This window comes from Electrona antarctica (assembly GCF_951216825.1).
Source record: "Electrona antarctica genome assembly, chromosome: 6".
Taxonomy (NCBI): domain Eukaryota; kingdom Metazoa; phylum Chordata; class Actinopteri; order Myctophiformes; family Myctophidae; genus Electrona; species Electrona antarctica.
Window position 1 is genome coordinate 17,767,637 of NC_136811.1, and position 13,966 is coordinate 17,781,602.

Here is a 13,966-nt window from a genome sequence, read left to right on the forward strand (position 1 = left end):
TACTATTGTACCCTCTCTCTCTCCCTTTCGTGTCCTTCAGCCTTAGCCTGGTTGCCGCTTCAAAAGGCTAAACAGATGCGTTGTTACGCATACAGAATTACTACACTGGCGGTAAAACTCGGAACAACAGCCCATAAAAAGGCTGGTCATATATTTTCTGCACTTTTAAAAGATGTTGGGCTGGGCCGGAGGCCATGGCGGTGTTTTTTGATTGAAAACACAAGGGGTCCCTGGCACTATACCTCGCAGGTGCATGTTGCTATGCGCTCCTAAGCAAAACAAAAAGCCTTGATTGTACGAGAGCTTGTGTTGGGGGCTCTCTGCGGTCAACGTAGTTGTTTTGAAGCTATAAATAAAGAAGTGTTATTCTGCGAGTGATTGCAGTGATTTCTACTTTCTTTTTTATTAGAGCTGTAAAGGGGATTTTGAAAAGCAACCCTCTGACCCTCTGTGAAAATGCATGCGAAATTGTTCCTGCGCAGTAAAAATCTGTTAATAATTCATCCATTAATGTTTCATTTCTACACTCTCAGAGTTAATGGATCAGTAACGGTACGGATTGCTGCCTTGAAAGAGAGTTTGTGTTTGTATTTAATGTTATTTTACCAGGTAGCCACTTGAGATCAAAGATCATTTGGAGCAAGATCTGGCCAAAATGTCAGCATTAAAGAAAGACAAATGCAATAATACACACTACAGAGAAAGAACATAAGAAGGCAAGACTGGTGTGCACGCGTGCGTGTGTGTGTACGTGCAAGATACATATTGCTATGACTTGTTTTATGTTATATGCTTTGGCAATGTAAAACATAAATTATTATATAAAATAGAGAGAGAGAGAGTGCGTGAGTGAGTGAGAGGTGATATACTGTACTCGGAGAGAGGCACATATATCTCTGGAACTCTTGGGGGCTGTATTAATTTCCTGCTCGCCTGCCTAATTTGATTCTATTACAGTGATTGGGATCACAGACATAGTCTGTTCCTCCCACCCATAAGCTTCTCCCAGGGGATGGAACTGTAGAAGAGGAACTAACTTTACCTCCGTTGTCTTTTCATTTTATTAATATGATGGGCTTACAGTATATATATATATATATATATATATATATATACAGTATATATATATATTGTGTCAGTGTGTACACTCACACTGACACAAAGTGTCATCATGCGATGATCATATCATGTCTACCAGCTGTGAGCCTGTTGACCTGCTGTCTTCATATGCCATGTGCGTATAGAACTGAAGCATACATACAGCTACCAGACTTCCCATGGCATTCCTCCACGCCGTGCCACTTAAAATACCCGGCAGCCTCTCTCAACCTGGCAGAGCCAGGCTGCCAGCCCACTGATGTCATCCATAAGGCACTTTAAGAAGTGCAGACAAGAGGAATCAGTCACGCCTTCATCGTCGTGATTGAATTTAACTACCCCACAAAAGGTGGCCCGAATACAATCCCACACACCCTCACTTTAACGAATGCAATTCTGGCCCTGCGAAATTAGCTCACTTTCTCTGTGAAAAGCTTGGCTTTCGGTAACATGGTGGCAGCCATGTATAGTATATAGCCTCGCCTTGACATCATTCTGCAGCCCGGTGTGGGAGGATGGAAAAGGGTTTAGAAGTCGTGTTGGTTTCATCTCTATTTCATTGGCGTACAGCTTCTATAGCCCAGTCCCTTTATTAGCTCCATATGGTGATGGAGTGTGTTGATATGGCATCCACCTCTCCTCTCCTCTCCTCTCCTCTCCTCTCCTCTCCTCTCCTCTCCTCTCCTCTCCTCTCCTCTCCTCTCCTCTCCGCTCCTCTCCGCTCCTCTCCTCTCCTCTCCTCTCCTCTCCTCTCCTCTCCTCTCCTCTCCTCGCCTCTCCTCTCCTCTCCTCTCCTCTCCTCTCCTCTCCCCATCATGGCAGCTCCTGGTTCGACCGGACCGCAAACATCTACAGATTTATTTGTCTAACTTGGGGTTCATAAGCTGCTCTCTCTGGCCCCGGCTGTTGCTATTGGACGGCTTGAGGAGAAGTCAGTGGTGTCATTTCTCAGGCTCCTGTCTGTGTTGCCATGTCCGCTTATTATAAGCGTCTTTGGGCTTATTACTCATGTAAATATTTGGGCGGGGGGCTTGTTTGTAAAGTGTAGTTGCTTATGAATGATATGTAGCTTGTGGAGTTAGTTCAGTTAGATATACTTGAGGGGTTTCATGCCATGCTCAAGGGCGCATTCATATACTCAAGGGGTTAATATGCTGCATTATATGTGGGTGTATTCAGTGTGTGCAAGACCCACATGTCATTCTCTGATGTGGCTGTCAGCTGACCAATTGGGCGGGCTACTTACTAGTTGTTGTTATGTGATGTTTGCTCCCAGCACCACCGGTGGGCTCTGTTATTAATGCTCCCCATGGGGGTTTTAATGTATATCTATCTCATCTTAATGTTTAATGATGGTGTTTGATTGTGCCGAGCAGGGAGAAAAATGTAGCAGAGCCGAACGCCAAGATAAAATATTTTCTGCAAGACATTACTCTATAAGCCGTATCTCTAAAACTGTTGGGTCAAACTGAACAACCAATATGTCAATTTGAAGAAGCTATGATTCCCTGCTTTCACATGACATGAAACAACAAAATCCAATGACTGTCTCCCATTCACGGTGGGTCACATATATATGCATGCACATACGTGAAGAATGTCCGCTGCATTTTCCCATACATCGACACATTGCTGGCCTGTCCTGGAATTGAACCTGTGACAACCAGGGCCTCTCTGGCTGCCCAGACAGGCTCACTAACGCCTCAGCTATGGCCGCCCCCAACATTGGCCACTTATTTTGGTCTTGCTTCCTAAATGTTCTGTAAACTAGTTGGTTCTCAAACATTTTCATGTCAAGGACCCCCAGATTCATATGTAATTGTGTTGTTAAAATGTTTATTCCACATTTTCTTCAAGATTTAGTATATACTGTGGGTTTGTGATGTAGATAGGGCTCATGTAGCCTATTATAGTCGGTTCTTTTGAGCTTGTTTTCATAGAGCTGGTTGCTAGTTTCTCTCACTAAGCCTGGCAACACTGCCTCCTGTCTGAAATCATTTTGAGGAGCCTATATGGGGCTCTTCTACGGAGCGGTCGGCGCGGTCCACTTCTTCTCTCGTCAAAGACGGCGGGCCCTGCCAGGGTGCCACACGGTGCCAACTGGCACACCCTCCTGCTATGAATGTGTGTCATTAAATCCACACCGTTTTGTCTGAGGAGGCATATAGGGGGTGGAGGAGGAAGAGGAGAGGGGCATTATTTTCTAATAATGCCCTGCTGTCTTTTTATGGCGTTGATGTGCACGGGTTCGCGACCCCTACCGCTCCAGTGGCGCACGTTTGGATGACGGTAGCGCTAATAAACGTGCGCTGATGAGGCACTTTACCTTTTACTTGTTCCATTGTGTTGTCTTGTTCCTTTTATTGTAATAATTTCGTTTTTTACTGTGTGCGGTCCTTTTCTTTCAACAGCAGCTCTGAGCTCAAAGATATTCTTTCTTTCTTTCTTTCTTTCTTTCTTTCTTTCTTTCTTTCTTTCTTTCTTTCTTTCTTTTAACCCATTAAAACTGGGAAAACATCTGCGTCATTTTAGATTATAGAGATATACAGTAGCTTGATGTTCGTTTCTTTTTTTAATCTAGAAAGTGTCTCTTCTGAGGGTCCCTAACAACACAAATGGGGGGGGGGGGGTGGGGGGGGGGGGTGGGGGGGGGGGGGGTGGGGGGGGGGGGGGGGGGGTCTACTACGGCTTATTAGAAGCGGAGGTGGGGGAGCGCCGACCAGCCGGTCCAGTCCGGTCGGGTTATATTTGAGTTCCTGATGATGATGTCTGCTGATGATAATTGACCACGGCGTCCATCTGCGCTTCATATTAATGACATGTTACATTCCACAGGCGCCTGTGTCATGCCTCGTGTCTTTACAATCAGATTAAAGTATGATCCTCCTGACAGAGAGCTCCCCGAGAGCCAAGAGATATCCATGTCACAGGAGCTTAACGGGACCATAATCACTTCCACACCACGTTATGGAGCTCACAGTATATGACTGGCCTGGACCGGGAGCTGCAGTGCCCCCTTCATCCCCATCCAGCCTCCACCCCACACCACGTTATGGAGCTCACAGTATGATGACCTGGACCGGGAGCAGTGCCCCCTTCATCCCCATCCAGCCTCCACCCCACACCACGTTATGGAGCTCACAGTATGATGACCTGGACCGGGAGCAGTGCCCCCTTCATCCCCATCCAGCCTCCACCCCACACCACGTTATGGAGCTCACAGTATGACTGGCCTGGCCCGGGAGCAGTGCCCCCTTCATCCCCATCAAGCCTCCACCCCCAGCCCCACTTCTGCTGTAATAATCTCACCCAGTCATGGCATATCTACAAGCGCACAGCGTGTCGTATGCTGTGATGCGCTGTGAGCGTGTACTGTATAGATCTGCTATTTCCGTAAGCATGGCTCAGACAGTCCTCAGCGCAGGCATGTGCTCAGATGCACTCTCACACGGATAAAAGTAGTTCATTTTCCAAGTACAGATATTGATGAATGGCATTAGAAGAAATCTGGGGTCTGTAGTCCTCATCTGTAATTGGAATATCGGGGGATGTAGAGTTGTAGACCAGAAAAGACTATCGGACCTGAGCCTATACAGACATGGCAGAGCCTTTGGATATTATCTTGGATTAGAATGGATTGACGAGCCCTCCTTGAGCCTGTCTGTCTGTCTGTCTGTCTGTCTGTCTGTCTGTCTGTCCGTCCGTCCGTCCGTCCGTCCGTCCGTCCGTCCGTCTTTGAATTTCTGTCAGATGTTGTGCTAAAGGGAACTATCGCCGACACATTGAGGTGTGTGTGTGTGTGTGTGTGTGTGTGTGTGTGTGTGTGTGTGTGTGTGTGTGTGTGTGTGTGTGTATGTGTGTGTGTGTGTGTGTGTGTGTGTGGGATTTAATTCTTATTTTTCTTTATATACACTTTGTAGAAAACACACGGGAGCCAATATTCACACTCCCTACCAGCCTTGTGTTTATTGTGTGTGCACACGATGTTTCAGACAGCCAGTTAGAGCATTGGTCCTCAAAGTGGGGTCCGGGGACCCCCACGTTCCCCCCACTTTATACATAAAATGTTTGTAACGCTTCCCTGGCACAAAACATTTTCAGATGAGGGTCTGCGGCCAAATACATATAATTTTGAGTGTTTGAGAACAAATGAGTTAGAGGACTCCATCATTGCTTTAACCCATTCTGGACGGGAACCCCTTTTGGTGTTTTAACTAAGCATTATGTTATACTTTAGCTATTGAAAAATAGCAGATCTACAAGTTCATAGCGCGCCACCGAGTGGCGCGCTACGAGCTTGTAGGTCTGCTATTTTTGAAAAATCGTGAAAATGAGACACAAATCTTTGAATATATATATTTATTTCAGAATACTTTTTTTTTATTTCGACGTCATGCCTAAATGGGTTAATCCGTCTGTAGCTAGTCAGACGGATTCTCATGCAAGACGGCCTGTCATGTCTCCGAGGCCGTCTTGCATTACTTTCTCCTCAGTTTGGGACCCATTCGGGACGTGGTTTTGGTTGGATGCTGATTACACAACAATACAGAAACTTGCTTTGAGAGGCTCAAAAAAGCACACGTGAAAAACCTATAGGAGAAATGGGAGAATTGTGTCACACGCTGGTAGGGGAATGCTTACTAGTAGAACTTTAACTTTCTGCAAGAACACAAAATATACCCCCACGGGTGTCCCTGGAGTGTTTGCAGTGCAGTATACAGCTATTATTAACAGAACAGAATAGCTTGGCAATGCGCTGCGCGTGTGTGTGCGCCTGGTGTGTGCGTGTGTCCGGTGCGTGCGTGTACCCATGCATGCACAGGTGGGTGCGGCAGTGACTGCATGTTTGTCCACTTTTGTGTGTTTGTTCACACATTAGTACCCCGGGATGTGGGGCCATATTTGTGGTGTAAGAGCTGGCCAGTTGTTTGCCAATACACACGCACGCACGCACGCACGCACGCACGCACGCACGCACGCACGCACGCACGCACGCACCAGGCACCAGGCACACACACACACACACCACAAACCCACTGCTGGCTACTGGCTCTCTCTGCCAGTATACAGTATGACCCGGGGCTCTTATAGGGACCGATATAAGAGTCTCCGAACCCTCCCCCCCCCCCCCCCCCCCCCAGCAGCGCTGTAGCCCAGGACTGCTGAGTCAGTCCGTGGGGCCTTCTAGTCTGCCATTAATTGGCCTTCCAGAGGGGAAGTGCTGGTTTGAGCGCCCTCCAAGTATGTACTGCCGGTGAGGTAAGGCTCCAGGCCTCCACTCCGCTCTGCTGTGGGCACGCATTTAGTGATGTCTCACAAAACGGGGCCCAGCAATGCCTGAGTTTGTACTCTGTCGTGCGATGGTGTCGCACGCTGAAATAGCTCAGACATACAAGCTGACGACGTGTTGCATCCGCGGCGGACTGTGAGCTTGTATGTCGGCTATTTTCGACGGCACACGACACAGTCGTATAAGAAAGTATAAATCAGGCTTAATGCTGCAATCACATAAAGCCAGAGAGAGAGGGTCTGGCAGGCGTCCACCCAGGCCAGTAGCTGCTGCTGCTGCTTGGGGGCATTAAGGATTAAGACCACTGGGTCTTTATAGGACGAGCTGGAGAGAGAGTGGAGAACATACATACAGTACTTACTTACCGGGGGGTGGAAAGGAATGACTGGCAGGTATGCTCACACGGTTCCCGCAATTACGGGCCAAGTTTATGACACCCGATGTGTGAGACGAGAATAATAACAACGGTGGCTGGATTTATATCAGGAGTATAGCGCTACCTGCATTTTCGCGGGGAGAAATTACCATAAATTGCTGTAACAGCATTTTCCGCTTGTCTTTTTTAGTTATTTTGACTTCTTTAAGGTTTTTATATTAGTGTGTGTGCTGTCTTTACATTTTGTGATGCTGCATTAACAGAAGCTGGATTCCTCACATCACACAAGCACCAAAGAAAACAGAACGCTTCTCTAAAAGCACTTTGTGTACAATGTGCATTGCATTCACCCATACGGTCAGAACACTGACCTGAGGTCAGAGAAAAGCATGCAAGACACCAAACTCCTCATCAGGAGCAGTTAGGCTGTCAGGTTAGGCTGTTAGGTGTCTTGCTCTATAGGACACGATGACACGTAGCCACCACTAGTGTAAATTATGCATGGATACAGTCATGGATATGGTCAGCATCAAAAGTTGACTTCTGATTAAATTAAATATGTTACACTTTTCCTTTAGGCCTCAAAATACTCACGACAGTGATACCCGAGAAGAACAGGGTGAGGTCGAGACGGTCACTGATCCGACGCAGCAGCAACCGTAGCCCCAACAATGTATCGCCAATTTGTCGTTGGAGCTGGCATTCTTTACTGTAATCACGGCGTGCGTCTCAAGGGGTCCGCCCTCCGAGGCCTTAGGTTGCATGCCCCACTTTCCCCTGCGTTGTAATTGGCAAGCGAGCGGTTGAATGGCGTTCTCATATTCCGTGCACCTCTTGTTTAATTTGATAATGAGCATGTTGGCCTGCGTAGCCTCAGGACCTGCTTTAACAGCGGGGTGGGTGGGGGGCGACAAGGGGGGGGGGGGGGGGGGGGGGGTGTATGGTTGCGAGACAGCGAGAGAAAGCAGAAGTTCATTACAAGATGGCTCACGTTACTCAACAGTCCCCTCAGCAGACAGCGTTGTGTGAGGGGGGGTGAGGGGGGAGGGTTAAGTCCCTACTTGCCGCCTCATCTGGGCAACGCGGGTCCTGTGTCAACAGATGTTGCTTCTGTGTCGCCTCTGCTTGTTTCTGGATGGATATCGTATTTGATATACTGGGAGATTATTACAGGCTGATCCGCTGGGGAGCGCCGTGCATGTCGGCTCAACGTCCCTTCATTGCTGCCTGGCTGGATCCCCAGGAACTATTCAGGCCTGTTCTGCCTGCCTGCATGCCTTTGCAGACTGGTTAGACAGTGAGGACAGAGGGTGGGGCTGCTATGTCTGATTCCTTCTAATGGTGATCATGGTCCACTTACTGGCACTGGGCCAGTGGAGCGCATCCATCGCACACAGCCATTGTGCCGGCCAGGCCGCACAAAAGCCTGTTTGTCAAAGAACCAAATTAGGATGGTGGTTGGAGGGGGGTTGCACGAACTTACCTGCAGTGAAGTGCTGTTCTAGTGAATCTCAAGCGCTGGGCCTTATCTTTGGGTCTCGGGTGGTAGCTATCTTGTGTTCTATCGTCCAGTAAGTGTTGTTGTGTCTCGTCCGTTTGCATGCTTCCCATCGGCGGGAGGGCGTGCCCGTTCTCAGACAGCTTTTTTTTAGCGTTCATTTGAGCTATTCAATTAAACGGGCTGACATTTTGTCTCAGCATTGTCAGAGCAGAGGGGGTCTTTATCGATGCAGGAGGGGCGGTGGCGGTGACCTCTCCCCTCACCTCTGGAGACACCGGGCTGGCCTGTTTTGTTCACCCCTCTGTTGTGCCAGAATGAAACCATTGGTGCTGCTGTGTTCTGCATGGGACGGCCGGGAACTGTGAATAGCCTCGAGTTGAGTTTGTTTTTGACGACCATGTTGTTGTTTTCTTTTCCCGTTGGCTGTGGTGTGTTCCTGTCGAGGCTCGCCTGCTCAGGCCGTATTGATGGCACACTTAGATGGAAGATAGATAGATATCCAGTAGACTTGTCTCTGTCCGTTTCACTGTGATACTGTGCACACACTGTTGACTAGAAACAAGGGGCTTGTAAACGTGTCTGCCTGTCTGCCTGTCTGTCCGTCTGTCTGTCTGTCTGCCTCTCTGTCTGTCTGCCTCTCTGTCTGTCTGCCTCTCTGTCTGTCTGTCCGTCTGTCTGTCTGTCTGTCCTGTCTGTCTGTCTGTCTGTCTGGACCGTTCAGTGCCAAATGTCATATGCAGTTTTATGCGACAGTCCCCCCCCCCCCCCCCCCCCCCCCCCCCCCCATATTTATCCTTTAATTTTTAAACATTTAAATACATTTTCTCATAGTCCCATATGTTGTAGCCACACTGTTCCCGACCTCGAGATCCACATGATAGGATTATTTTAAAATGTGCTCATTCAGTGTCGGTTCCGTGTTGACATTTATCTCTTCCGTTGTGCACAGGAGAGGAAAGAAGCACAGCATCATCCTACGAACACAGCTCTCCGTCAGAGTCCATGCCCTGCATCGGTAAGTACCACCGGCGTCACGCCGCTCTGCTACAACCACAGGATTCTGTGGCGTATTTATCTGTTCACCACATCTCGTTAGGAACGTCTTGTACTTGACTTACGATACAATATACATAATCAAGGGTTATTTATATTTGTCAACCGGTGATGGATTTGGGGTTTGATAAGGCTTTTGCAAAACATGCTCCATTGTCACTGCTGGGGGCAGGACCACACCACTCTAACCAATTTGAGGCGGGGAAAAGTCTGCATCTTATTTGGAGCGATGTCTTCGACAGGTCTGTGTGCTTCACAGTAACAGAGCACAGACACCCAGTGGGTTGTGAATAAAGATCATTATTCTCCACTTGAGAGTTTCCATGTTTTATCACTTTGTTTTATTGGGCCCCTGTGGTTTTATTCTCATAATGCCAGGCAACTCGCTGTGAGTGCAGAGCAAAAACATATGCAAGCACGCACACAGACATACAGACACATACACATAACCATATACACAGTCATACATATCGTCGCTGGCAGGCAGAAACTGCACGCACGCACGCACGCACGCACGCACGCACGCACGCACGCACGCACGCACGCACGCACGCACGCACGCACGCACGCACGCACGCACGCACGCACGCACGCACGCACGCACGCACGCACGCACGCACGCACGCACGCACGCACGCACGCACGCACGCACGCACACACACACACACACACACACACACACACACACACACACACACACACACACACACACACACACACACACACACACACACACACAAACCAGCACAGGCATTCTAACTTTTTACTGCTGAAAGTGATGTAGCTTTTCCTACGATGGCATGATGCGGACACTTGAGGTGGTTGGACGTACTTACCATACAGTACAGTACATTTCTCTGATGCCTTGCTTACTGTTTGCAATATGCAAACAACAAGTTTGGATTCTAACTTGATTAATACACAAGCCAAGCCGGACACACTCCCCCACACGTACAGAATGGCCTGTTGTGAGACGAGGTTTACTGCAAAAGCTAAGAGTAACTTTGAGAGTTAAAGGAACCAAACGGACCCCTCAATTTGGTCCCATTTGGGCCCTCTCAGAGATAAATGAAGACAGGATTTGACTGTGTTCTTTGAACCTGTGTGTGTGTTCAGTGACTCAGAGTGTGGACTGACGACCATAACGTGGCTCTGACACACACAGAGTGAGCACACGGACGGACGGACGGGCGGACGGACGGACGGGGGCTCTTCAGACTCCCAGGGCAAAAAATAACCCACAGCCAGCCTGGGAAAGCCATTAAGCTTCACCACGTTGTCCAATTTTAATTTTCCTTTCCTCTGTAGTCAGTGTTAACACAAGCAACGCGAGGACTTATTCTCTCTCGCCTGAATAAACCCACCGCTACAATCTGAGGCAGATCTCCGGTACAGTGCTCTTTAGTTGTTCACTGGCCTCGTCCATGAGCAAAGTGTAACGGATTAACTCAGTCGGACTCGTCGCGACTGGTTTCAGTCATTTGGATTCCATAGAAGTCTTCTATTGGAAGCATGTTGCACAGTGAAAATTGCCGATCTACAAGCTGACGATGTGTCGCGCTGTGACGTGTTGTGAGCTTGTAGATCGTCTATTATTAGTTATTTTAAGATGAAAGAGTATTTGAAGTGGACAAACTATAGCGACAGAATACATTGTTCAGAAGCGTCTTCCGTGAAACATTTCATAAAAGCAAAGCCTCAATTTGTGATTTATTCAACTGGTTGGCTGTACATACTGTAGAACAGCAGCAACATGGGTTTAGAATGATACATAATGCCTAAAAAGCATCAGGTGTCATCATACATACTAATAGTTAATTTTATTTGAACTATTTTAGCTTTATTCCATGGAAGTGTAATGGAAACGGTTGGGAAATCCACTGGGGTGTTTAACTTGAGTGTGTGTGCCCCCCCCCCCCCCCCCCCCACACTCACACACCACACACACACACACACACACACCACACCACACACACACACACACACACACACACACACACACACACACCCCCACACACACACCCCATTACTCTACGAAAAAAGCCCTGCGAACCGTTGGCAAGACATGACAAAATGAGAAAGACAGCTTTTCTCGCACGAACTTGACGAGAGGCCCTTGTTTGCACACGTTGATTACACGGATGGATTTATGTCACGGGGCCTCTATCTCATTCTAAGTCTCATTTCCTTTGAACAGTGTAATCAGAGACAGTCGGACTGTCGTATATCATACTCGTGATGTTTTCGGATGCTGCTGGATTTTGCATTGTTCGCCGTTGCTGTTGAAAGGCTTGGCCCTCGGGGCTGTTTTGCTCCTTTTGTTCTTAAAAGTTTTTTATTTAAAATTCCATAAGCGAGAGAAGTGCTTATTTAACATGCCAAGTTTTCAGGACATGGTGAAACCATACGCTTTCAGCCAATTCACCCTGTTATGTCTGTTGAGGCCATACAGTAGTTGTCCTGAAACGCCTTATCGACTTCTTCAGATACCTTAACGGGTCTATTTGTACTTTGCAGTACATTTCCTTGGTGTTAATGCATCCATGGGGGCGACTGTGGCTCAAGAGGTAGAGCAGGTCGTCCAATGATCCATGGGTCGGCGGTTCGAATCCCGGCTCCTCCTGTCTACATGTCGAAGTGTCCTTGGGCAAGACACTGAACCCCAAATTGCTCCCGATGTGCTGGTTGGTACCTTGCATGGCTTCCGCTGCAATTGGTGTATGAATGTGTGTGTGAATGTAATGCACTATACGTAAGCGCCTTGGATAAAGGCGCTATATAAATGCACCATTTACCATTTACCATTTATAACTCTTGAGCGTGTAAAAATGTAACAAAATGGACCCCAATTGGCTCCATTTGGTTACATTTGTAAATGGACTCAAATAAATCCATGATCCATTTGATATGATTAAACTAATACTCTAATTTGACTGTGAAGTTTCAGTGTTACAGGCAAGTGTGTTTCAGGACAGGACATAGACCTTCACACACCGTCATCATGTCCCTGGTCTGCATGGTCTGGTCAGCTGCTGCTGCTTGGCTTAGCGTAGACAGCTTGGTCGAGCAGATCTACAAGCTCATAGTGCGTCACGAAATAGTTAAAGTTTTAAAATAACGGTTTTAGTGGTTAAAATCTAAAATGACACATGTAGATGCTTTCCCGGTGGGTTAAGTGGATGATGATGACCCACCTTTTCTCTTAAGTTGACGGCCACCTGTCGCCCAGCACCGCCCCGTCACTGTCTAGCTGTGTTTACAGTATCTGCTGTATAGGTGAGTGAGTTTATGTCTACAGTAGCTCATCCAGACATCTGAGCCTAATTTGATCCGACTTGGAGGGCTTACCCCGCTGCCTTGTGTAGCATTAGTATTACAGTACTGCCTGCTCCACCCAGAAGCTAAAGGCAAGGGTGAGGACTCCCCGAGACGTACTGCCTGCTCCACCCAGAAGCTAAAGGCAAGGGTGAGGGACTCCCCGAGACGTACTGCCTGCTCCACCCAGAAGCTAAAGGCAAGGGTGAGGACTCCCCGAGACATACTGCCTGCTCCACCCAGAAGCTAAAGGCAAGGGTGAGGACTCCCCGAGACGTACTGCCTGCTCCACCCCAGAAGCTAAAGGCAAGGGTGAGGACTCCCCGAGACATACTGCCTGCTCCACCCAGAAACTAAAGGCAAGGGTGAGGACTCCCCGAGACGTACTGCCTGCTCCACCCAGAAGCTAAAGGCAAGGGTGAGGACTCCCCGAGACATACTGCCTGCTCCACCCAGAAGCTAAAGGCAAGGGTGAGGACTCCCCGAGACGTACTGCCTGCTCCACCCAGAAGCTAAAGGCAAGGGTGAGGACTCCCCGAGACGTACTGCCTGCTCCACCCAGAAGCTAAAGGCAAGGGTGAGGACTCCCCGAGACGTACTGCCTGCTCCACCCAGAAGCTAAAGGCAAGGGTGAGGACTTCCCGAGACGTTCCACCATGCAGGCTCTGTGCCTGGACTCCCTCATTAACCAAGCTCACATATAGACCTACACGTTCACAATGAGTGGTGTTGTTGTTGTGACGCGTCGTGAAATTGTAGATGGACTGTTTTCGGCAAATAGATTTGGTGTAGAGGTTTACTGGTGTAAAAAAGTATCAATAATTTTCACCCCTATTTATATACCATGTTGAAACAGATGGGGACCAAGTACAGACCCCTGATACAGTACATATACCCCGGGTAAAGGTGTAACTGCGTACGGACGGAGTAAATCGTCAGGGCAAAACGTTCAGTTTGACCGCTATTGTTTGTTCTCTCGCCGCTTTGCAGCACCATCCGGAGATCCTCTCCATCCATCGTTCAAATGTCCTTTCAAGTCTCAGAAATGAACCCCCTCGGTGGGTTCATGACCCTGTGACCTTTTGGGGCACAACTAAGCCAAGCGGGTGAGAAACAAAACGCTACGTGCCAGCCCCTGTAAGCCAATCATCTCTGGCTGTTTTCTTTTTTTGGGGGGGCATCTTACCAGCTATACTCTTATGTCACATTACGGGGTCAAAGGTCATTGGGTCAAAATTCAGCAGTGGGCTTTGGTGGAGCTATACCGTCAAGCACCAACTATTACATAATCACCTGCAATCTACAAGCGCACAAGTTGTGAGGTTTTTTGTGT

The 13,966-nt window shown here is 48.2% G+C and overlaps 1 protein-coding gene across 1 annotated transcript in view; it reads left to right on the forward strand.

The window, feature by feature from the left end:
* LOC306924348 (FH1/FH2 domain-containing protein 3-like) overlaps window positions 1-13,966 on the forward strand; it is a gene marked incomplete at its 3' end in the record, with an annotated part of 40,328 nt that overhangs the window by 16,457 nt on the left and 9,905 nt on the right. The window contains exon 3 of the mRNA XM_079502840.1: window positions 9,215-9,280. Coding sequence (XP_079358966.1) covers window positions 9,215-9,280 — 66 coding nt within the window. The remainder of the gene's footprint in view (window positions 1-9,214; window positions 9,281-13,966) is intronic.